The sequence below is a fragment of the Cajanus cajan genome, chromosome 7 (genome assembly GCF_000230855.2).
Source record: "Cajanus cajan strain Asha chromosome 7, NIPB_CcT2T_4, whole genome shotgun sequence".
In the NCBI taxonomy this organism is placed as follows: domain Eukaryota; kingdom Viridiplantae; phylum Streptophyta; class Magnoliopsida; order Fabales; family Fabaceae; genus Cajanus; species Cajanus cajan.
Window position 1 is genome coordinate 13,398,896 of NC_138523.1, and position 25,219 is coordinate 13,424,114.

The 25,219-nt window shown below is 31.1% G+C and overlaps 1 protein-coding gene and 1 pseudogene across 1 annotated transcript; both read right to left on the reverse strand.

Moving 5' to 3' along the window:
• LOC109818332 (purple acid phosphatase 22) lies at positions 1-3,814 on the reverse strand. Its single transcript, XM_020383774.3, has 5 exons — positions 3,549-3,814; positions 3,160-3,451; positions 1,453-2,021; positions 968-1,056; positions 1-468 (listed from the first exon to the last, which is right to left on the reverse strand). Exons 1-5 carry the CDS (start codon positions 3,702-3,704, stop codon positions 258-260), a joined length of 1,317 nt encoding a protein of 438 aa, XP_020239363.1. The 5' UTR covers positions 3,705-3,814; the 3' UTR covers positions 1-257.
• A 10,419-nt stretch (positions 3,815-14,233) lies between these two features.
• Positions 14,234-17,417, reverse strand: LOC109818322 (phosphoenolpyruvate/phosphate translocator 1, chloroplastic-like; annotated as a pseudogene).
• Positions 17,418-25,219: the final 7,802 nt, after the last annotated feature.

Consider the following 25,219-nt stretch of genomic DNA (forward strand, 5'->3'; position numbering starts at 1 on the left):
TTTATGTGTAATCTGTTTATGTTCTTTTTATTTTTTGTTTAGCTTAAAAACTGTAGTTAGATATCATACAAAGATTGGTTGGACTTGGACCACACAATCACACACCATACAATAATTTCTCTTCTCACACAGCAGCAGTAGCAGTAGGATACTTTTAAAGCAAACTGCTATGAACTAACTAAAAAGGCTAGGGTTTTCTCTTTCTTGTTGAAGAGATCATCAATTGCTACCAATTACTATTGCACCTTGTTGAGCTTTCATAGCTCGTCATGAGAAACCTGTCGTGTATCCCAACATGCTTTCGAGCTTCTTAAATTCTCAATCCAAACACCGTCAGCTATAACTGCGTCGGTGTCATTGTTGCGGTGCCACGACCAATATGCATGTGTTTCGTTCACTATTCTTAACCTTCCATGACCAAAGCTTGGCTCCCGATACAATGATAGTGGGCTAGGAGGCTTCTTGAACCTGTTTCAACAATCAACACATATGAATGCATATTCTAGTTGATCACTTGTTCCTATTTTTTGTCTCACTTAAAGTTACCTTTAGATTGAAAATAACACCTTAACAGGAAAACAAGTATAATTTATATGCAATTTTAGATATTTGTATGCACTCATCTAATACAAATTCAACTTGTCATGTCTTATTAACAAATATAATATATAACATGATAACACGATCGAATCTTATTGAATGAATCTCTTCATTAAGTAACAAATATTATAAATTAAACTAAACAAATAATAGTATGAAAAGAGAATTTTCTTGTTTTCAATAATATGTCTTTTTTTTTAACTGAAAAGAGAGGGAAGAGAAAAATAAATAAATGCAAATTAACAAGTGATTTTAATTCTGTATACGACCTCAAGACAGTATTTTAATTCTTTTAGTGAAAATATAAACAAACTAAATTTCATTATTAACATTAAGTAAAAAGTCGATCAGTGTATGTATATCTCACGTTAATGCAAGTCCCTCGCGGTTTCCTCCGTCCCCAATTGTCACGTACAACGGACCACATGGATCAGCCTTATTGTCATAAATTCGAGTCTGCAATTAATCTAATAATAATTAGAAAATGAAAACAAGTAAAAAAAACTTAATTAATCTAATAATTAACTATTTGACATTATTAATTAATTGTTGAGATATCACATTAAAGACTGACACATGAATTATTGATGTAAATGCTTTAATAACATAATGTACTACAAAAATAATATCATATCAATCGTTAATATATCATGTCAGTAATCAACTAATACATGTCAAAAAATCAATAAATAAAGTAATAGAATATGTAAAGTTTTAAAAATTAAATGATAAAATGTATAATTTTGAATGTTTTGGGGGGAAAAATTCATGAAATTGTAAAATATGAATGTAAATTAAATAAAAAATAATAATAACAATGATTAGTGAGAGCATAATATTAACATGACATACAAAGCGTTCGTAGGCATGAACATGGCCGGCAAAGACCAAGTCAACACGAGCCTCGTAAAGCAACCCCTCCATGGCTTGTCTCATGTCTTCACCTTCACCTTGATGTGCCTCATTAGTGTTATACCACGGTGCATGCAACAAGGCAATGACCCAAGGGGTCCTCGTCCTATCAACCTTAGCTAGGTCAGATTGAAGCCACGTGTATTGGTTGGAGTGTGCATCGAAATCAGTGTAAGAGGCCAACATGATGACGTGGGTGCTAGCAACCTCAAAGGAGTAGTAGAGGTTTGAGGTGGAGCCACTTTGTTTGTATGGCATGGGCCATCGAGCATTGTAGGCCTTGAAACCTTGTGGGTGGATGATGGGGAAACTCTCGATCTCATGGTTTCCTTCGGTAACCATCCATGGCCTTCGACTAGCGTATGGTTCCACCAAACGACCGAAGGAGTCCCATAGAGGTTGCTGGCTATCGGCATAGGACAGATCTCCGGGTAATAGAAACACGTCGTAGTCTTTGCTATCAACGTGTTTTAGGGTTGATGATGTCCATTCGGTTTGTCCCAAGTCCCCTATATGCATCAATAATATATATAACTCTGTTTAATTCATATATACGTTTAGCAATCTTATAAAAAAATCATAAAAACAAAATAATTTGAACTTTGATAAGATTTTTTTTTTTAAATAACAAGCAATAATTTTCTTTTAATTTCATGAGTCTTGTCTTGAATCTCTTGATACATCTTGTCATCGAGTTGTGCCCCTTTAATATTAATATTTTGCTTATAAAAAAATTATTAGGGCATTTATTTTGTATGTTGAATTTATTATTTGAATGTTTATTATTTATACTCTAGACTTAATTATATTTTTTTGTTACTCATCTTTTATTATATCACAAATTTTATCATTCAATTAAAACAACATATTTTAACATTTAATTTTTATAATTTTGTAACCGCTAATTAATTACTAACATAACACATTGACTATTAACATAATATGTTAATTGTCAACATAACATAATATGTTATGTTATTATATATATATATATATATATATTACATCACATCAACAATCAATCCAACATATTAATAGTTAATATATCATATCCATTATTATCACATTAATGATCAATTAACAGATGACAAAATATGTAAAATTCTTAATATGTGAATAATAAAATATATATGTTCAAAAGTAAGGCGTTATAAAATTTTTGAAATCATAAACCATGGGTCAGAGACAAGAGAACTAAGCCTATTATCATCTCCTACCCGGAGTATATATACTTTGTAGTGTAGAAAATCCAATTAAATTAATTCGCTAACGAAAGCGATTCTTGACGTAGTTTTGCCTATTGCCTTCGTATACACTATAAACCTCAATATTCTTCTAACCATATTCTCTGCCACGGCCACCTTTGCGTTGGTTTGAAGCACTCATCAAGGCATCAACTCCCTAGGGCTATCTAATCTAACAAATTAAACTCCGGTATAACTATGAAGAACACACAACACGATAATATATACCCAACCAGCCAAATTAAATGACATGCACATACTTGGAAATGAAATTAATACAACTAATAAAAGAACTATATACGAAACCATAAACCATATATATATATATATATATATATATATATATATATAAATGCAAATCGTGATGGTATAGATCAAAGAAATTAATTAAAGCACTGCGTACCTACGATAACAAATTCAATAGGCAAGTTCAGTGGAGGTGTCTTGAAGGAAAACTCAGGACCCGATCCTCCACACCTGTAGTAGTAAGTCGTGTTGGGCCTGAGAGGCCCAATTACCACATGGTGGATCTTGCCGGATTTGTACAAGAAATAATGGTACGACGTGTGCTCCCCCGTTGCGTTTGTGCCATATTCCCCTTTCTTTGTTCCATACTCCACCACAGATTTTGGGTGCTTCTCTTGGGTCACCCACGACACCCTCATATGATCTTCCCCCACCAATGAAATGTGCACCTTAATTAATTGATTCACATGATCCATACATGAGCAATGAATTCAAGCATGCTTATATATGTAATACTAATATATGATTGATTAATTTGTAATGAACCTGTTGAGGATCAGAATCTGAGCGTTTGTTGGGTGTTAAGATTAACTGGCGAGAAGGTTGACGAGAAAAAGAATCATTCCCTCGTGTGTGTAAGAATAGGATGTGAAGGAGGAGAGGAATCACGACAAGAAACTTGTAACATTTTGTCATCATCATCGTATTTTCGTCTTGGCTTGAACTTTGTTGTAAGGAAATAAGTTTAACTTTCTGAATACGGAGGAGGCAAATTATATAAAGGGGTTTAGACGAAAGGATCAAATAAAATAATGCACTTCAAATAGTAAAGCCAATATGATTTAATTTAATGGATTGTGAGTGTGGTATAATCATGTTTGAGTTGAATATAAATGACAAAAATTTTACGTTAATTAGTATTTAATATAGTTGTATATTCATAACTTAAATTTAAAAAGATTAATGATTAATTTACAACAATATGGTATTAGTAGATTTATATATTCTTACGTTGTCCTGATGAGTTTGCAATAGCGTCAAGTAAGTATCTATGGAAATGAAGTTTGGATAATCTTTCAGCAATGGCCAAAGGAAGAACCTTTGAATTTGATCCTTCTTAGTTTGCTTCTCCGCTTCTAATTGGACAAGCACGCTTGTGATGCCACATGCCACCACATGTTATTTGTTTATTGTTATTTTATTATATAATAATTTCTTGGATGGCATAGCTGATATACGGACACACGTAAAATTTAAAATATTGTATTTGTAATATGTTAGACTTTATTTAAACAAAGACTTTGGAATTTCGAGGTTAGTATATTCTTGTAAGCACGTTTTATCCGAATACATATGGAATATACCAAGAAACCACAGAAAAGCATAACAATTGTACTTAAGTACTCCTTCGGCTTCGGCGCCAATTAAGGTTGTGGGAATTTAAAGCTCAATAATGTGAATTATTGATCTCTACTAAAATTAAATATGTTTACAATTTGTATGTAACACATTACGTTATATAGAATGCATGTTATTTGACACCGTATACGAGCCTTTGTTGATGTTGTTATATGTTTTTCTAGAGGGGTATTCAAGGTCTTATGTAAATGGAATCTTGTAATAATATAAAATATATTTTTTTTAAAAATTCTTATTTTTTTTTTATAATAATCAGTTATATATTAAATTTATAAGATAATTTTTTTATCTGTTTTATAAGATAAATTTATAAACTAAATATTTTTTAAATAAAATAAAGACATAATAGTTTTTGAGAATATACAAATGAATTATTTTAATTTTAAAAAAGATTTTTTCACAAAACAAAAGTTGCAGTTAAAAATATTCAGCCAATTATTTTTTAATATTTCTTTTTCACATTTAAATTATTATAAAAGTATATATAAATATATTTTTCAACTAGAAAGTTTCTTCTCTCTTAAACACATACTATTTAAACCTATCGAGTGTGGCTGAGTTGTCAAAACTTGATAAGCTCGTATTATTTGCCATGCATGAGGCATCAGGCATGACCAAACAAGCAATGTCTTGAACTTGATTAATTGCCAAGTAGTAAAGATGTTCATCATCATTAAACATACGATAATGTAACCAAGGTTTTGGTATTATATTTTAAGAGGACTGCAAAGCTCGTTTAGATTAAATAAAAAATATTTCTAAATTAGAAAAACGTCATTTTTTGGTTAATAACACATGTCTCAAAGGAATATTTCTACAGAATGGGCTATCCAATGCTGAAGCCCAAGCATAGTTTTCAAACTCAAACATTAAACCTGTTGGGATAGAATCTCTGCAAACTTGCGACAAGTTTGGGCTTGAGCTCATTTCAACTAAAAGGAGTATAGATTATGAAATCCTTTGGCAAGACTAGATGAAAGGTATGTTCTCACCCAATGTGCTAGGAATAGGAAATTTACAATTCTAAATAAGAGATATAATAGTTCATGTTTGTATCAATGCTAGAAGAAATGGTTTAAAGACCAAAGAGTTCTCAGGGTCTTGGACTTGACCATTAGGGTCAACCCTGAGTAGTAGAGACAAGAGAGAAAGGTCTAAAATAGAAGTGATGAATCTAGTTAGTGAAGTGAGATAAGATCATGAGAATGTGTATTAAGTTAAGATAAGATGTAATGATAGGTTGTTTCGATAAATTTATGTAGAAACACTTATAGAAGAGAAAAATAAGAAGAAATAAGTTTCTCTCCATAAATCAAAATGTTATTTGTAATTTATGCATACTAGTTTTAACTTATAGGGAAATTTATTTTATTTTTAAAATTATTTTTTCAATAAGTACTTAAGCTTATCATTATTCTCTTTCATGTACAAAACATTATTTTATAACAAGCTTAATATAAAATCTTTATTATAATAGGCTTACCAAATACTATTCCCCTAAGGATCATAGGTACAAAAGGAATTTAAGGGAAAGTAATGAGCTTGTTAGGATTTTGTAATAAAGATTTAGGAGATGGACTTGTGTTTATTATAAATTTGTTATTGCATTTCAACTATTGACTCTACTGTTCTTACTAAGTCGATGGATTGAAGTTTAATAATACTGATTAAGAATAATATTTTTATTCATCTTTAAAGTAAGTCTCATTTATTTTGCATATTTTTTTTTCTCTTTATGTTTATATTATTTTTTCATAATTTATTCTAGTCTGAAATTTTTATATTTTAATGAATTTTCACTTCTTATACAAATATGGTTTTAAATAAAAATCTACATTTTAAATAAAAGATTTAATTTAAATGTGAGATTTAATTAATATTTTAAAATAATATAGTTATTTGTAAAATAGTTCATTTTTTATATCTTACCAATATTTATTAGTTTATTGTAGTTTATAATTATTTGTCAAACTCATTATGGCTACTCGATACGGATATGACAAGCTAAACGAGGAAAATTTATCATTAGCAAGTAGCATTGGCATCCTTATAATGAACCCTAATAACCTATGAAATCCCAACCACAGTTCATAATATCCATTATCCACTATTTTTGCATACCAATATCCACATGCTAAGTTATCATAATATTGTTACTATCTCCAGTTGAATTGTCGTAGATTTTTTATTTTTTTTTATTCTATTTCCAGCAGTTACTATTCTCAGTTGAATTTTCATTGATAAGCATGATGTGTTGCTGCCTATAGATGTGTTATTCATTAGTTGATAGGTTGTAATGATTTTCCTGTTGTAATTAAAGGCATTGTTGCCTCCCTTTTACATATGCATATCCTAAACAAACTAATTTCCTTTTAATTAGTACCATAACGATGTTTGTAAATAAGTCAAATATCTTGATATTCTTATATAATTGTTTGTGATTGCACTTTTATTTGTGATGTGACGTTAAATTTTCTGAGTTGACATAGTTTTCCCTACCAAATATTATTGGATAAAGTTGTGACACAATCCACTGGATTTCTAAGTAATTTTTATTTTTTTTTATAAAGATTTCTAAGTAATTTTAAAGGAGCTTGTCCTTTATAAAAAGCTATAAATAAAAGAGAGGAGATTACCACACCCATTATGTAAGCAGTAGCAGCTGTTACCTCTGCCGATTAATCAATTTTTGGTCTCGATTTAGTAGTGTATTTGTTTGACATTTCCTTCCAATTAGACATGGAATAGGCTAAATTAGGAGAAAAATATTTACTTTATATATAAAAATTAATTATCATTTTTAATGATGGATATTTTACTATACTTAAAAAAATGTTCTATCAAAATTTTGTTATCACAAATAATTATTTATATACCTTCTATTTATTATATTTTTTTATATACTATAAATATCTCTACAAGTAACAGTATTATTTAAAATGAGAAAAATTATTAGGATTAATAAATATTTAATGTAATTATATATTTAAGATTTAAAATTAACACTATTGATTAAGATGAAACAACTTTCCATCCTTACACCAAATGTAATAAGCAAATAGTTATTTTATATAACTAAAATTAATAATAAATAAATATTATTAAATGAATAAATTACATCATAATTAAAATAGATAATAAGTAAATATTTTTAAATATATAAATTATATTTTAGTTTTATTATAAATATATTATATTATAATTAATACATAATTATTTTTAATTATTAATTATTTTTAAAAAAATATGAAAACTAATGTAGTATATTTAAAGGATTTGAGTTTATTTTTACTAAAACTAATGTATTATTAGTTTTATTAAAATAATAATAGATTTTTAAAAAGTAGACACCAACAAGTCAATGTGTAACAATTAAGCTGATAAAATGTACTCAAATCTTACAAGTATCCACAAAAAATATATCTCCAATAAAAAGATAAAAACTTTCATAATAGGAATGGGGGCAAATTAACATGAGACTTTACCCACAAAATTTAATGGGATGGGGGTGCATATACTAAAGTACCTACCTTATCCTAGTGACATCTTTATTTTATATGCATGTGTGTTATAACTATGGATGACAAAATGTGTCCATATCCTACAAGTACTTACAAATAATAATTTCAATAAAGAGAGTAAGAACATGCACAATAGAATGGGGGCATAGGCAAGAATTTACATGCAAAATTCAGTAGGATGAGGGTAGGCCTAGGTACTATAGTACCCCTACCTGCTTGCACCTTTATTTGTGTGTGTGTGTGTAGTCATGGCAACGGGGCGGGGCGGGGGCAGGTTTTACGTTCCCTGCCCCCGCCCCCACAAATTTAAACCGCTTCCGCCCCCGCCCCGATACCCGCCGGGAATAAAATTTGGGTCCCCATCCTCGCCTCTGGCGGGGTTTGGGTTTCCCGCCCCGCCCCCGCCCCGCTTCTATTTTTTTTTCTTCTTTTTTCTTTTAAATAAATATGAATAATTTAAAAAAAAATAAAAGAAAAGTAAAATAATATAAATTTTTACATATAAATATTTATAATTTTGGTTTATATATATATAAAAATAATTTTTTAATTATATTATTAAGCGGGGCGGGGGCGGGTATGGGGTGGGTATTAACATCCCCGCTCCCGCCCCCGATTTTATCAATCGGGAAAAACCCGAACCCGAACCCAAACCCGATAAACACGGGTTTTCCCCATCCAAATCGGGATGGGTTCGGGCGGGTACCCACGGGGGCAGGTTAGATTGTCATGCATGTGTGTGTGTGACAACTAGGGATGACAAAATGTATTCAAACCCTATGAATACTCACAAAAAATATCTTTAATAGAGAGGGTAAATGGTATACTAGTTAATAGTTGTGAGAACGGGTATCTAAGGGTTCAAGTTTAACCTTTGGCAAAAACGATATTAAGAGACTTAGTGAGAAGAAAGACCAAAGAGTTAAAGAGAGATTACTAGGATTGTAAAGTCATCATATTCCTTAGAGCATTCACTAAGACATTATGTCTCATTGATTTAAGTTTATATATGCTTTTTAGGTTATGTAACACTATGAGTTTTCGGATTGCTTAGTTATTTTTTTATTAGTTAAATGATTCTATGATTGGTTATTTTAATGCTTTAAAAATATAAGGATTAAGGAATTCTTATGAGTTTAGTTATTTAGAAATTATTTTGAGTTAAGGTCAAATTGACCAAGTTTAATGAGAGGTGTTTAAGGTTTTTCTTAACATGTAAACATCATAAGTTCATTTTCTTAAGAAATTTAGAGATAGGAGCTCTGGAGTCAAAGGAGATACATTCTTCTTTCTAACTTCACAGATTGTTTCTATCCTTCTCCGAAGAGTAGATTGTGTAGTTGAGTGGAGATTAAAAGCTTGAAGAGCTAAGAATTAGGTGTTGGTGGTGTTGTGGTGCAACAAGAGCTTAGAGTAGTGTTCTCCGTCATTCATCTTCCTTCCTCCTTTCTTCTTGTGATTTGAGGTAAAGGAAGTTCTTAGATTATCTTTATTGTGTTGTTTTGTTGAATTTCTACCTGAATTATACATCATTGTAGTTGTGTTGATTAAATTAAGAGATGAAACTTTTATGTTTTGAGTTTTGTGGTTTTTGAATGTGTTAAGGAGAAGATAGTGATCTCATGTTCCTATGATTGTTGCATGTTGTTCAAAATGGTCATTTTGAGTCGTTTTACTTGTATATATGTTGTTGTTTAAGTTGCATGTTGGTTTGGTTAGGAGATTTGTAGGTTTTGACCCAAAAATCGTGATTTTGCCAAGTGTAAAAATCATCGTCGCATTGAGCATAGCTTCATGGCACCGAGCGTCATACAAGTCAATGGCTCTCTAACTTGGTCATATTGGGTGTGGAATGAGGGGCATCAAGCCTAATTACTTGAAGAGCTTTCAAATCGATGATGCTAGACATAGGATTTGTGACATTGGACATGATTAAGTCAATTTCTCTCCACCTGGACGACATTGGGCATGGGTTTTGTGTCATCGGGCGTGGGTTAGGCAAAGGCCCTCTGCCTAAAATGTTAGGCATGGTGTATACAAAGACTCCTTGTCTCATTTACACCAGGCACAAGTGAAATGGTGTCGGACGTGGGTAAGCCAAAAACTTTGTCTCACTAGTATCATGAGTGAGTTGAATGACGTGGGCCGTGGTTATACTGAATGGAGATTGTAACTTAGTTGATTTTATATGTTGAATTATGATGATAGTTAACTTTATATGGATGATGATTTAATCTAGTTAATAATGTATTGATCTTTAATGATATATGATGATGTTCTAAGTTGATTATTAGTCAAAGTTGTATGAAGTAAAGTTGTATGATGACAAGTTGTGTAGTGTTGAATGAATTTTTGTTGCGAATGCTTGATGCATGTAGTTGTGATGTGTTGTTGACTTAGGACTCGAGGAGAGGTATTGTTTTAAAAGATGAGTATCTCATTGTGAGGATATAATTATGGTGCTTTAAGAGCCTAGTTGATGAAAAATCTTCCTGAGTATAGTTATCTCTTAAAGTGGAGTATTGAGTCTCCTTTAAGTCATTAGTTGATACCGTATTGGGGTTAGGTAAATCCATTCTGGTTTAGAAGCGACCAATCGAGTAAAGTACAAGGTCAGAGACTAAAATCCCTAATTAAGTAATGAAAAGGTGCACAGTATTTGAAAGATAGTCAATAGGCTAATTCCATATAAGCTTAATTATGCATGCTAACGTTGTGGTAGGCTCACAACCAAGCTATTATACTCCTAACAGGGATACTAGACTTTCCTAGTCTAAGTGACGAAATCCAAGAAATCATGTTGTGCAATGGATTGATATCCTAATTTATTGTTGATTTAGCAAGCAAAAAAAATGGCATTGTTAAGTTGGTTTGGTATGATCAAGTCACTTAGATTGTTCACCTCGTTGTAAAAGATCTCTTAGTTGAAATATATGACAATGTATTGAGTTGTAATGTTGTTCAAGTAGATATATTGTTAAGTTGTAGTGAGTTGTAAGTTGGTATGTTTAGTTGCTATGTGGCTAAGATGTTGACAAGTTGTGTTGTTATATGTTGAGTTGATATGTTGAAAGTTGTTAAGTTAAAGAGTTGTGATGAATGTTGATTTTTGTTGTTGTATTATGTTTTTCTTTTATATTGAACTTGCCCTTGCATTTCCCTTATTATTGAACTACAATAATCATATTATCATAAGAACAAGATAAGATTAGGTCGGATCAAACTACACTTTTTGGGAGTCATGCTAGAGATGGTAGTGTTGGTTGTGTTGTTCTTACACAACTTATAAGTAACAATTTCTTGACTAACAACTTAGAATTTATATTTTTAGTTTGAACTACTATGTGTATGTGTGTGTGCGTGTGTAGTTTTAAGTTATAGTCTCACCGAGAGATTTATATTTATGATTTCAATTGATGAATTTTACACACACACATATATTTATATATGTGTGTGTGTGTGTGTATATATATATATATATATATATATATATATATATATATATATATATATATCCAAGAATTATTTTCGTGGTAATCTTAAGTAGTTAGATTTATGCTTTTTGCTACTTAGGTGTTGAGTTGTAAAGTGTAGAGATCTACTAGATCGTTATAGGTTAAGTAGATAAATGACCCTTGAGATGAAGCTTGTAGCTACCAAGAAGAGAAAATGATTGAATTTAGTACCTCTTAATGTATGAGAGTTAGTTTTTAGTTTTAAGTGTTTTATGTATGTTGTATGCAATCTAGTGCCAAATAGCTTGTAAGTGTATAGTGAATATATGTTTTATCTTTTCACAAAATTGTTGATGTCTTTATATTCAAAGTTTCCATGTCCTAGAAAATAGATTTAGTAAAGTAATACCCTCTAGGTGTTACACATTTCATTCACTACCAAACAATCTAGCATAGCCACCATCAACTAACCTAGCTTATGTCAAACACAATTATTCATCTCCACACTCCATTGGAGTTGAGGGTTGATAAAAATTAATTTTGAATAAGATTTATTTTAAAATTATTGATTTATGTTTTGATGTTTTTATTCTAAAAGCTACATAATAGTAAGATTAAGTATATAAAATATATATGTAACGTAAAAGTTACCAAAATTACTTCAACTTAAAATTAATTATAGACCGAAAATTATTTCTCAACGTAAAACCATACATGTGATCATTTACTGAAAATGACATTAACTCATATTTCAACATAATTTTTGACAAGTTAATTTGAACCTAAACATACATTAAGTTAAACCTTAACCACACTTTGTTCGCTTAACCTTTCTTCCATTAACAATAAGACAATGCCTCTTCCCTACTATCAACTATGACTTGCAAGTGTTCCTCATAAACCACCCAAATATACAAATCTTCCAAGACATACCTATGCATGAATATACAACCCAATCTTAGTCAAAACCACATCTTGTGACCAAAAGGACATCATTCTCTAGTCTATTGTGGACAATCTTTAGAGATTTTTTTATTTTGAACCTAGGATATTCCTTGGACAAGAAGACAATAACTATTCTTTTAAAATACTAAGATTTACTAAAGGGATTGACTTCGCCCAATAGATTTTTTTATACACACGAAACAAGTAGTCAAACACCTAATTACATATATAAAAATAAGATTACCTGCTAAGTATGTCACACCATGTTGATGGACAAACATTAGAGTTAAATATCATGTATGGTAATTTTAAATAAAATTAAAACTTTTATAAAATATTTTACTAAAAACTTATAACTTAAATGTAGCATTTGAGCTAAAAAAATCTCAAAATTACCATTTAACTAAAATATAGATAATAAATATAAATATATAATCACCTATTTAGGTGCAAATATTAAAATTCATTCTCATTTACATATCGATCTAAATATAAATATTATTTTTGTGAGACAAAATAAGGAGTACTTCATGTGTATGTTCAAATTGGTAGGTGGTATTGAAATTTTCTTAGAGCATCTCCAGTGTGAGTTGCTTACCCGTTTCTTAATGCCACTTCATCGTTTCTTATTAAAACTTTGCATTGGAGATGATCCAGGTGGCAAAATGGGCTCCTTAAATCTTAACAAAGTTCCTTGCAGAAGCTCCATTACTTAAGAAAAAAATAGGAAAAAAATCATTCCTAAAATAGGTTCATTGAGGAGAAAAATGAAGATTTGATGAGAAGGAACCAACGTGCATCCACCTCCGTCAACGGGAATTTCCATCTCTACCATGTAGAAGTTGTTGGACGATCAGATTCTACACGAAAGCCTCCGCATGCCATCTTCATTCACCTCCGCGCGGCGACCTCCACACGACAGCCTTTGCATGCTAGCCTTCGCACGTGACCTCCACATGCTAGTGTTGGCGAGATACATCAGTTGGACCGTCGGGTCCAACACCTCTGACGTGTGGCTGATGGCGGCATGGTCTAGCGCAAGAGAGGATGGCGACCGAGTGAGAAGCGAGGTTGAAGCTTCTTGTTCTCCATTGCAATAGCGGTGAGGGTGTTTGGAGAGAGAATGTATTGTGTGTGTTGATATGAAGAGAAGAGGGAACAAGAATAAAGAAGAAAGAATAATGAATTGATTTGGAAATCATCCAGTTTTGTTGCCAGTGACAAAACCACAAAGTCCTCTACCTGCTTTTGCTTCAAATCCATTGGTTAATAGGGAAAATCATGGAAACTGGGACTCGATTTAGTGATAGAATTGCGAATTTCTCCACCTGCTTTTGCTTCAGATCCATTGGTTAATAGGGAAAATCATGGAAACTCAGAGTCGGTTGATGGAAAATATGAATGTTGGAAAATAATCATTGCAATATGAACGTTGGAAAATAATCGTTGCAATATGTTGGAAAATTAACGTTGCAATATGAATGTTGGTTCCCAACGGCACCAAAGAACAATCTTCTCTATAAAATGGTCACTATTCATTGAATTTTTTTACACAATTTAGTACTCAAAATTGTTTGTCTTCTATTGTTATCTTATCTCTAATTTTTTTTAGTGTTGTTGCATATGGATCAAAATCAATATCATTTGCAAAGTTACATTAACTATTTGCAAAATCAACCACCACCTCCGCTCACTTCCGATGAAAATTCTCAAAATCATCATATTTTTATGTATCCACACTACAAGAAATTCGTCATTTTGCGGCGTTTTTTTTTTATATTGCGGCGGTTTTCGCCCTCCTCAAAATAAGTAACGACGTTTTATAAAAACGCCGCAGTTACGTTCGCCACTAGCATTATAATGCGATTTTTACCAACCTCCGCTACCTTTTCCATTCTGCGGCGTTTTGTTTAGCGGGGGTTTTTGACCTCCTCAATTTGAATGATGTTTTTTTTATTTCACAATATATTTTATTTTTTTAATCTAAATTACATTTAACATGTATACAAAAAAATAAGGAGGTAGTCATAACATAATCCAAACAAGAAACCAAAGATTTGTAATTAAAAAAAGATTCTATGCATTATTTAAAAGCTGAAGATTGTTATCACTGGATGTTCACTAGACTTGAGCTCAATTCAAAAGTAATATATTATCATGTTTAAAATTAATGAAATGAAAGGTGACCTGAGTGAAGGGTCATGTTGATATGAAGGGTCCAATGAGTCTTCACGGCCTGACACAGTAAATGAAAATTCCATAGAAGAAAGACTATTGGATAAGGTTATCCCCTCAGAATACAAGATGTCCATGTCCAAGGGTCCGTAATCTATGCTGGAAATTTCAACAGCCTGCATCCAAATAAATACTTAGATTCTGATGTGATTGAGGTAATCCTATGTTACAAATATCCACACAAAATTCCCACTAAAGTGATTAAGGTGGAAATCTTGTGTCTTATTGGAAGAAACTTCATGAATCCAAATGGGATTAAAAAGAAAAGATAAACAGTTTTTATACAGTGATAAACCATTATAAACAGTCTACATTGTGTCAAATCAGTTATTCCAACTCTATTGACAAACAGAACGATATAGAAAATGGCAACAAAGTAAAAATAGAATAATTTAAAAAGAAAGAAAAAAAGCTGCATTAAATATTAATGAGTTATGTGAGTTCAAATGAATTATAATGCGATGATGAATATAAAGAAAGCAAAACAAATCTTACTCGCTCTAGAAAATAATTAGCATTTGTTGGTAAATTTTTTATTTCATTTCTCCTACTATATGTGGCCTGAATGGCTGCATCTCTCCACAGTTCTTCCACCAGTGGAGCATATTCACAAGCAGCAGCTGGAAATATTGCTTCCAGGTTACCTGAAACCATGTATTTCAGTAGCCATTCTAAGAATACCTTCAGTCTTGGACCAATGGAATAGGGTGTCCTGTCAATAATTTCCCCACTAATCCCTGTTTCAAACTAAACATCAATAACTTTCTATATAAATTTCCAATATATTGTAAAAGCTTCTTTAGTTAGCTAATTAACAAGGGGCATGTGATCCAATACTAATACATGGCTTATAAAGACTAGAAAGTAAAAGAATAACAATTAAACACTTGTGTATTTGTAAGTAACTAGATGACTCATTTAACTAACCAAACTAACTTCACTATGATAATACCCCCCACAGTAAAAATGCCTGCCTGATACTGAATAACATCAAGGCTTCAACATAAAAAATTTACAAAGAGTTCTTTGGATGTCAAGGAACTAGACATCACAGATAGAAAAGAAAGAAAAAAAATCTAATGGGCTGCATGAAATTTTGATTTATATCAAGAAGCAATTTATGTGGCAAAGATTAGGCACTAGCTACAAGAATCAACTATCAAGATGTTTATATGCTAAACTGACATTACTTACACACTTAAACCAAAGTTATAAACTGAGTCTTTTTGGATATAAATTAGAAATACTTTTAAGAGTTTCTCTACCAAAAAATAAATAGCATTTTTCAATAGAAAAACCTTCAAAAACGTTTTTAAATTTGTATCCAAGCAAACTTATAGTGCATTTCTACTTTCTAAAACTAATATTATGGAGAAAAGGACAAAATGGGTTGCATTGGGGACCTTAAAATCTTTTAATACATTTTGCAGTAAACTCAAACTAATTTAAGTTTTATATATCCAATAATATTTTGATTAGATTTTGTCTCATATTATGAGACTACAAGTAAATTCAAGAGTTGAAATTGGAAAAATTCGTTAGCCAATTTTATTTCCCCTTCAAAGGAATTGCTCACAATACATAGCAACTCACAGACAACTACATGAGAAACATACCAATATAATTCGTTAGCCAAAAAAAATACAATCTAAATTTAAACAGCGACAAAAGCAGCTAACAATCATTATAAAAATTTACTTTAGATCAATCACAATAAGCAACACGAGTTAACCTCTCCAAGGAACATGGCAGAAAGGACGACCGAAAAGAAAGGCTCCATGGCCTTGATCGTGTGAGTGAAAGACACAGCCACCTTCCCAAGACTCATATTAGTGAAAAGATTCCCCAAAGTATGCACCGCAGCCAACAGCAAAATCGCTCCAAGCTGCCACACACAAGCAAATCCAACATCAACAAACACCTAACAGAACACAACAACACACAAAACTCAACACATCAAAGTCCAAAATACCATAGCACCACTGAGTTTCAGCCTCTTGTACAGATTCAAACCCCACATTAACGCCACAATAACAGTCCCAACGGCAAACTGCGTGAGAGTCACAGTCACCGGAAAATGATACGCCTTCAACACCTGCAAAATAAATCCACATTCAAATCAATCATTTCCTATCACACTTCCTCTCACCTAACGCACAACATACCACAACACAATCACAAACTGCACAGTAATCAGAAACAGAATAAAAGCTTCCAATCTAAACTACGCAGACGTATCCATGAATTAACACAAATCCAAGGGCGTGTTTGGAAGGAACAAACATTTTAGCGAAAGATCTGGTGAGAGAATAGAACCTGCTTGTTGTAGATATTGAAGTAGATGTTGAAAAGGTACCAGAGGCCGAACAAGGCGCCGAGTTTGAGAGTCTTGAAGAGCGTGTTCTCGGATCAGGAACGGCGTTTTCAGCGGTGCGTGGAGGCGAAGGGGAAGATCCTGGCGAAGGAGCTGAAAGGTACGCAGATAACGATGAACTGCGTGGCGCCAGGACCCATCGCAACGGAGCTGTTCTTCGAGGGGAGATTTTTCGCTTTCTTCGAGGGTGTGGAGAGGTGGGGAAGGGTTGGGAGACGAGGAAGGGTGTTCGCGGGGAAATGTAGACAAAATTGGAGGGATTGGGTGAAAATAAATTGCGGGGGAAAATGGTGACAAATTTTAAGGTAAAATTGCCTCTCTATTTGGGAGGGCATAAACCTCCTCAAAAAATGATAAAAATCGCCATTATTTTTACAATTTTGAGCGTTCCTCCAAAACGCCGCAACTCATGTTAATTTGAGGGGGTTTTTAAAACCTCCGTAAAATAACCCCCACTAAATAGCATTTTTTTTGTAGTGCCACCACCACCCTCTACCAATGATAATTCTTCAAATCCTCATTATTTTATATATCCACCACCACCAAACAATCCTGCTATTTGGCATAGGCCTCCAATATTTAGCGAAAAAGGAGTGGAGCAAGTAAATAAAGAAATAGAATCACCAATTGACTCGATATTAGAGTCTCAAGTTGGGTTAGACAACATTACACTTGATGTAGAAGGTTTACAAGGAGAATGGTCTACTTATAAAAAATCACATATTAGCTTCTTAATGGAAAGAACAACCTACTTATTCAATCATGGCTCAACATTTCAAAGGATCCAATGGTTGGAGTTGATCAAGCAGGTAATAGTTTTTTAATAAGAATCAAAGAAAAGTTATAACAATTATCGCAATCAATTTCCAGAAAGGAAACCAAGTCAATTGAAAAGTCGATAGTTTCGAATCAATAAAGCAGTGCAATTGTTTGTCAGTTGTTACAAACAAGCTTGTGATAAAAGAAAAAGTGGACACTCAAAGAAAGACATCATGGTAGATGCATATATGATTTACTCACAAGATGTGGGTGATAAATTCAATTTTGAGCATGCATGACTATTGTTAAGAGACGAGCCAAAATGGAAATCTTAATCAATAGAGAGAGCTTTTCTAAAAGATCAAAGAACTCTAAATCTAGGCAATACTCAACATCTTCTAACACAGATGCAGCCAATAATTGTGAAGAATATGACCCAACAACACCAATGTCTCATCCAATTGGCCAAAAGACAGTAAAAAGAAAGAGTAAAGCAAAGGTTGACGAAACATCTTTTGACAAAAAAGAGTTGGATAATATGGCAAAAACAATGTTAGAGAGAAGTGCTGCAGTGAAAAAATTGCTTGAAGCGAAGGAAACAGCTAACTTTAGTGCAATGTATGACATTCTCATGAAGGACACATCTGGGGTGACTAAGAAGCAACTCAAAGATCACGAATTAGCTTGCAATTTTATAAGGCGCAAATTAGGAGAATAAATATTATTGTAATTTTAAAAGTTGTTAAATTATCACAAATTAGACTAATTTTTTTATTCTCAAAATCTTTTTTTTCTTCCTATTCTCTCCCAAAACTAACCATTGTAAACTAGCCGTTATTGTATTTATTTTTAGTATGTATACTTTTTGTTTTTAATATTTAATATTTCTTAATGCATTATAATAATTGTGTGATATTTTAAATTTTTTATTCATATTTATATGTTATCCATAATAATTAAATTTTTTAAAATTTATATAAAAAAAAATGAAGTATGAGTTGTCAAAAAGTGAAGTATGAACTGTCAAAAAGTGAGAGTACTTATAAGAAACTTCCATTGGAGAAAAAATTGTAAAAGCGTAATATAAGTTGCTTACGAGTGATGTGGCATAGTGGGACCTATTTAAAGTGAATGAGAGTTGTTTATGAGCAACTCTTATTGTAGATGCTCTTAGGTCACTAACTACTATTAGAGTTGTTAAAAAGGGTAGGCCTAACTCAAGTTATACATGAGTTATATTTTTGCCGGCCTAGTTTGACTAGTTGAATTAGGTCAAATTGGGCTTTTTTTAATTTTTATATGTAATTTAGAATATATATATATATATATATGAACTAAATAGACTTGATACTTTTTACTCCTATTTTTTAATGGTCAAATCTTACTTGTTTGACTTGTTAGGTTAGGACAAATTATCATGGCCTTTTTCAAACCTTAAAATAAAGAATTCAACCAATTTGATGGATTAAGTTAATTTTAACACCTCTAACTACAATTGCTCATAATGAATTATACAAGAGCACTCCATTACTTAAGTTGAAGTCGAATTATAACAAAGTAATGATGGCTAAAAAATTGTGTATATAAAGACAGAAGATCTAATAAGAGCTGTTAAATCACATATTAAGTGCCACATAGTGAGAGTGAAGAAAAAGAAAAAGAAAATACGTCAATTGGTGTTGCTAATTAGTGTTACCAATTATGTTACTATTAACTTACACCAATTGGTGTTACCAATTATGTTGTTATTAACCTACAGACTCAATAGTTGAGTTTGCAAACACACAAGGTGCCCATGTGGTGGTACATGCATAGTTCCTAACATTACAAGTTATAACGAGAATGATGTTCTTGCTAGAGTGACATTTTTCACCTTGTATGTTAGAATTGCGTGTTTTTAGATAATAGATTATACTAGGACTATATTAGTTAATCACAATTTGTGAATTTTTGTTGAGCGGACACATGTAGACTTGTTGGTTCCTTAGTAGGCCCAAGTCAATCCAAAACTAATATAAATATAAACAAATTATTATCTAAAATCTTCTAAGGTTCTATTTGTATAAAATTATTCATAATCACTTATAAAATAATTGAGATTTTTTCATATGATAAAATCAATTTACATACTTAACTTGTATATAAGCTCTTTTTCCATTTAACTTTTCTAAAATTTAAGGTAGATAAACAAACTCATTTTAACTTATAAAAAATTTAATACATTTTACTTTCATATCTTCTTTTCTTAAGTTCTTAACAAAACAAATCAAATAGAGTCTAAATGTGGTGGAATCATTTGATATACCTTTTTATTTTTACGTATAAAAAAAAAAGATATTTTCAAATCTAAACCATGTCATTCCTTTAACAATCCCAAGGGTTTATCCCTCGGTGCCTTAAATCCCAAGTTTTGACTCAAGATATAAACTGGAATCGTTTCTTATTAGTGAATTGCAATTACTCTTTATCTTCCTTTTTACTAACATTATGCTCATACAAAGCAATTTATTTTTCTTATCGCGAGCTCTAGTTCACTTTTTGTCTTTGTAATTTGTCAATTTAAAAGCATACATACTCTGTTAATTAAATGAGAACGACCTACATACTTAGGAAAGACCTTAAGCTTTTGCTTTGGGTTACTCTGTCCTTTTTCCAGACTTGGAAATAATTAAGGGGAGAAAAACCCAGCAGTTTAGGTAATAAATTATTTATTCTGCAGAAGTGGGGTACAGTTTTCAAGTTCTTTCCTTTTCATGTTAAGCAACTAGATGGTAACACTATCTCCAATGGCTTAATATTCATATCTTGTTCAAGAGGATTCAACAAACCTCGAAATAATGTATATATTTTTTTAAAATATTACAATAAGCAATTTTGATTACTCTGTATATCATATATCACATACTTGTTGTACACGTCCAAATCAACTTTTGGTTAAAATAATGGAATTTTTACTATTATAGTTTACATAGAAAAAATGCATTCAGAATGTAGTAAAGATTAATCCTTATAGTACTATAAATGCGCCTCATATCTTTAAAGAAAGAAAGAAAGCGTGCCTCATATCTGAAAAGGCTAAATCTAGGTAAGAAAAAGACAAAAATAGTTTTTGCCTAAAAATGCAAAAGGAAGTCGAGAGAAAAGAAAAAGTTTTGTTTATTTTATTCTAAATTTTGACACACCAATATTCCCCCAACTCTCATAATTTTTGTATTTGCTATTAACGAATAATAATGTGATTTCATTAAGAAGCCATCCTAATTTGGCATTTAGAGTTTAGGATTAGGAGAATTTTTGCTACCTTTAGTTTTTTTCAAAAATAGCTCTTCTCTTTAAGGTCGATATACAAACTAGTCCATATTATATAAGATTCAATCCACGAATTTGTAATTTTAACGAATTGGATAAGTTCATTTTACAAAATAATTGATTTAAAAAATTATTTGTTCGTGTTTAACTCGCAAAGTTTGGGAATAAATGGACCAATTATTGAGTTTAATGAAAATTTAGAACTTTTAAATGAAATAGAAAAATATGTCAAATTCAAGAGTTTTCTTTAAGTTATGAAAATATGAGAAAGAAAAAATACATTAAAAAAAACAAATTATTTGTAAACAACAAACCTTTTAAATAAAATAAATAAATAAAAACTTAATATATCGAGATTTGCACATTCTAAAAAAATGAAAATTTTAATGTCCTAAAAAACATTTAAATCCAAATACACCAATTAAAAATCAAATCTTAAAAATTTAAAAGTCAAAATACACCAATCAAATATCAAAGTTGTAATATCTTGATTAAAACAATATGTAAAACTAGTTAGTTCATGGAATTTGCTGACTAAACCTATAAAATCTATAAACTTCCCAAGTTAAAGCTAAAAAATTAAACTTCACAAGTTAAAGCTAAAAATTCATTAATTATAACCAAACAAATTAAAGAAAACAATTTGCTTATATATGCGCAAGCCATAGGCTTGATGGGGTGGTCTATGGACCTTAGCCCCATATAAGCACCTTCAAATATTACCTTCTTTTAAAACGGATTATAAAAAATTATATATAAATTAAATTACATGGAAGATTTGATAAAAATAATATACACACCCTTTGTTATAAATATTAAAAATAAACAAGAGATTTGTGTAGATGTAAGTATAATTTATTGATGTATATCCAAATAAAGAAATACGTAAATTAGATTTCATTTGCAGAGTAGGGGCCAGCTAGGGATGCATACCAACTGTCGTTTCTGTATGGAAGTTGCTATTTTGTACGAAACTTGACTTTAAGGCACAAAATATATGAAAGAGATTTGATTTATGAGCATGATCCTCTCATGCACCCAATTAGAAATAGGGAGTTATAAAATTGATTATGGTTAAAAGCAGTGAATGTGTGAAGTGTGAAGAAGACAATGGGGTTGAACAAGTGTGATAATTTTGTACTAGTGGTCCCCCCTTAGAGTCCCCTAAAAAATTTGATCAAAGCCCTAAGCTCACGTGTAGGGTTCAATGCACTTACGGACCGTAATAATGTAAAAAAACCATCATTAGCAGTGCAGGGATTGGTATTATGCGAAATCATTGTAAATGACCTCAGAAAAAGAACAAGTAATGGTTTCTTTGAAATGTTCATCAAATCATGCCATTTGGCTTGGCCTCTTGCTCCCGTTAAATGCCTAACCTTCCTTTCTCCCTTTTAGTTTCTTCCACAACTCATTACCCTCTTTTGTGGGTCACCTTCGGATCTTTCCCTTCTCACACGCTCACCCATGATCAGAAATATTATAACCATGGGATCAAATTTCAAACTCCTTCACGTGTGTTGGTCCTAGTTACTCACTCGGTGATGTGATGCAATCATAAACTACTATCTTTCTCTTTTTTATTTTTATTTTTTTTTTCCTTTTGGTAAAAATAAAGATGGGTCATTACCACGCTGCATAATTGTAATTATAGACAAGGTATATGATGATGGGTATTCATGAGTGCCAGTTATTTCTCTGCCCATGCAAATGTTTAAAAAAATTGAAAATCTTTACCCCTGTCATACACATTTATGAAGGGGGGAATATATATATAAACAAAACTAACCAGACTTAAATCATGAAGGCCAGAATTTTGAATAAATTATTAAATGGGGGTGACTCAATTTTGAAGTTGAAAAGCAACATGGGTTATTTAAGAAGGGGGGGGTTTGAATGGATTACTAGGGGAAGAGAACCATTATTGTTGGGCCTTTGCCATCATTGTTTGATTCTGACGAGATTTATAACACCCCTTTTATTAGATTCATACGCGCATTTACGCCTATTTACTGCCTATGTGTTTTGTGCTTATGGGAGATACCCTCTTGCCTCCCTATACATCTTTAATTCTAACTATAATAGTTTACCACACTATACTTGTTGGGGGGGTCTTTTTTCTTTCTAAAAGGGTTTTAATGAGTTGAGTTACCATGGTTTATCATAAACACAATAAATTTGGAGATTTCATATCATCTTACAAATTATTTATTAATAAAATCTTTATATCAATGATGAAAATAGAATTAAAATTCTTTTGAGATATGAGTTTATTCCTTATTAATTATACCAACTTTTTTTTTAGTTATTTTTTTACTAGACAATTCACTTTTTAATTAAACAGGATTTATAAAATTGAGTTAGATTCATAATTCATTTTTTTAAAATAATATAAAAATATTTCTTAGTAAATGTTTAATTTATCATATTACATGTTATCATATTGTTATCAAATCACGTATAAATATTCAATCTTACAAATTTCACGTTTAAAATATTTATTTCTTAACATATGAAAATGTGTGAGAGATTCTAGGAGCGTGTTTGAATTGGAGTCACGACGTGAAAAATCACGTTTAATCAAAAGTAAAAAATAACAGTTTTTACGTAAATTAACATATGAACGTGGAGAGAGAAGATAAAATTACGTTTAATTAGTAAAAAAAATATTTTACTAACCACAGTTACATTACTACCAGCTGAATTGATTTTTGAGACAGTGAATTAGAAATCCAGCAGAATTAAAAAAAAAACTTCTTTAACTCTGTCATTATTATTATTATCTGATGTTGAATGGCATATGGGGTTGTTGACCAAGCACATGTTAGGGTATTGAACATGTTTGAACATATGATGGGATAGGAACTCATGAGGCTACAACTTTGGATTAGCAGAGCTCCCCTTAGCCGCAGCTATATCGCCGTTAGAAAAAGGATATATGGGAAAATTGCTTCATGCAGTGATTCATTTGCAGAAAGGCACACAAACTGAATTATGGAATCACCAATAACCATTTTTTTTTTGGCCAAACTTCTAATCTCACCCAATTGGCTTAACTAAACTATGCAGAGCACGAGGAAGTGGCTAGCTACTTGACACCATTGCTTTTTGTTCCATCTTTTGGTGAAGGGAACAAACCAAAGTAGTAATTTAGAACTTGGCACTAATAATCAATATTGTTAAAATAATGCTCTTCCATCCTACCATGATCACAATTTTATTATTCAAAATATGTTTTAAAATAAGCAAGATTTTCATTCTCACTTTTTAGTGTAATATTGATTAATTTTTACTAATTTATTTCTTAATAAATTATTGTACTATCACAGGTCAAAGTAATGTGTTTATAAAAAAAATGATATATTTATTATTATTTTTAACCTATATGTAAAAAATTTGAAGTTGTAGTTATAGTGGGACAAAAATAATGAATAACTAATTGTCGTATTCATAAATTTGTTATTTTTATGGGAAAACCATAAATATGGTATTTGTATGAGAAAAATATGGGGGAAAATAGTGAAACTTTAACAAAATTTATTGCATGTGTATAACCCATGCCTCGGGTTTAATCACAAAAGATACTAGTTAAGTTATACTAGTTCTTTTTTAAGAATGATTTTAATAGGCATCCAATATTAATATAATGAAGTCACTTAATCAAAAGCTATTTTTTTATAATATTTTTAAGATAATTATTATAATTTTTTTTATAAAAAAATTATGTGTGATGGAAATAGATTTTCGATGACAAGGTCATTGTAGAAGATCTTATTCTTTCAATAAATTTATTCAATAATATTTTTATTGTAAAGTAGAAGTATTTAAAAAAAACCATGAAATTATCACACATTTCCATCTTTAAGTTTATTTTATTTTATTTTATTTGAGAGATTCTTTTTCACATATAAAGAGTTGTGATTGTTTGTCAATGTAAAATATTTTTATATTATTAATGTATATATTATATGTGTTTTTAAGAATTTAGAGTTAAATCCTCAAAAGATGGATAAAATTAAAATTTACACATCACGACAATACATGGTTAGAATATTCTTGATATGACTCGGGCAATCTTCTCATTTGGAGATAATTTTTTTAAGTGATTATGCTTTTTTGTTTTTAAATATAATATTTGAGCTTATGTAAACTTAATGCCGGGACATCAATGTCAAGCCCTCTAAAAAAAGATTACGAAGT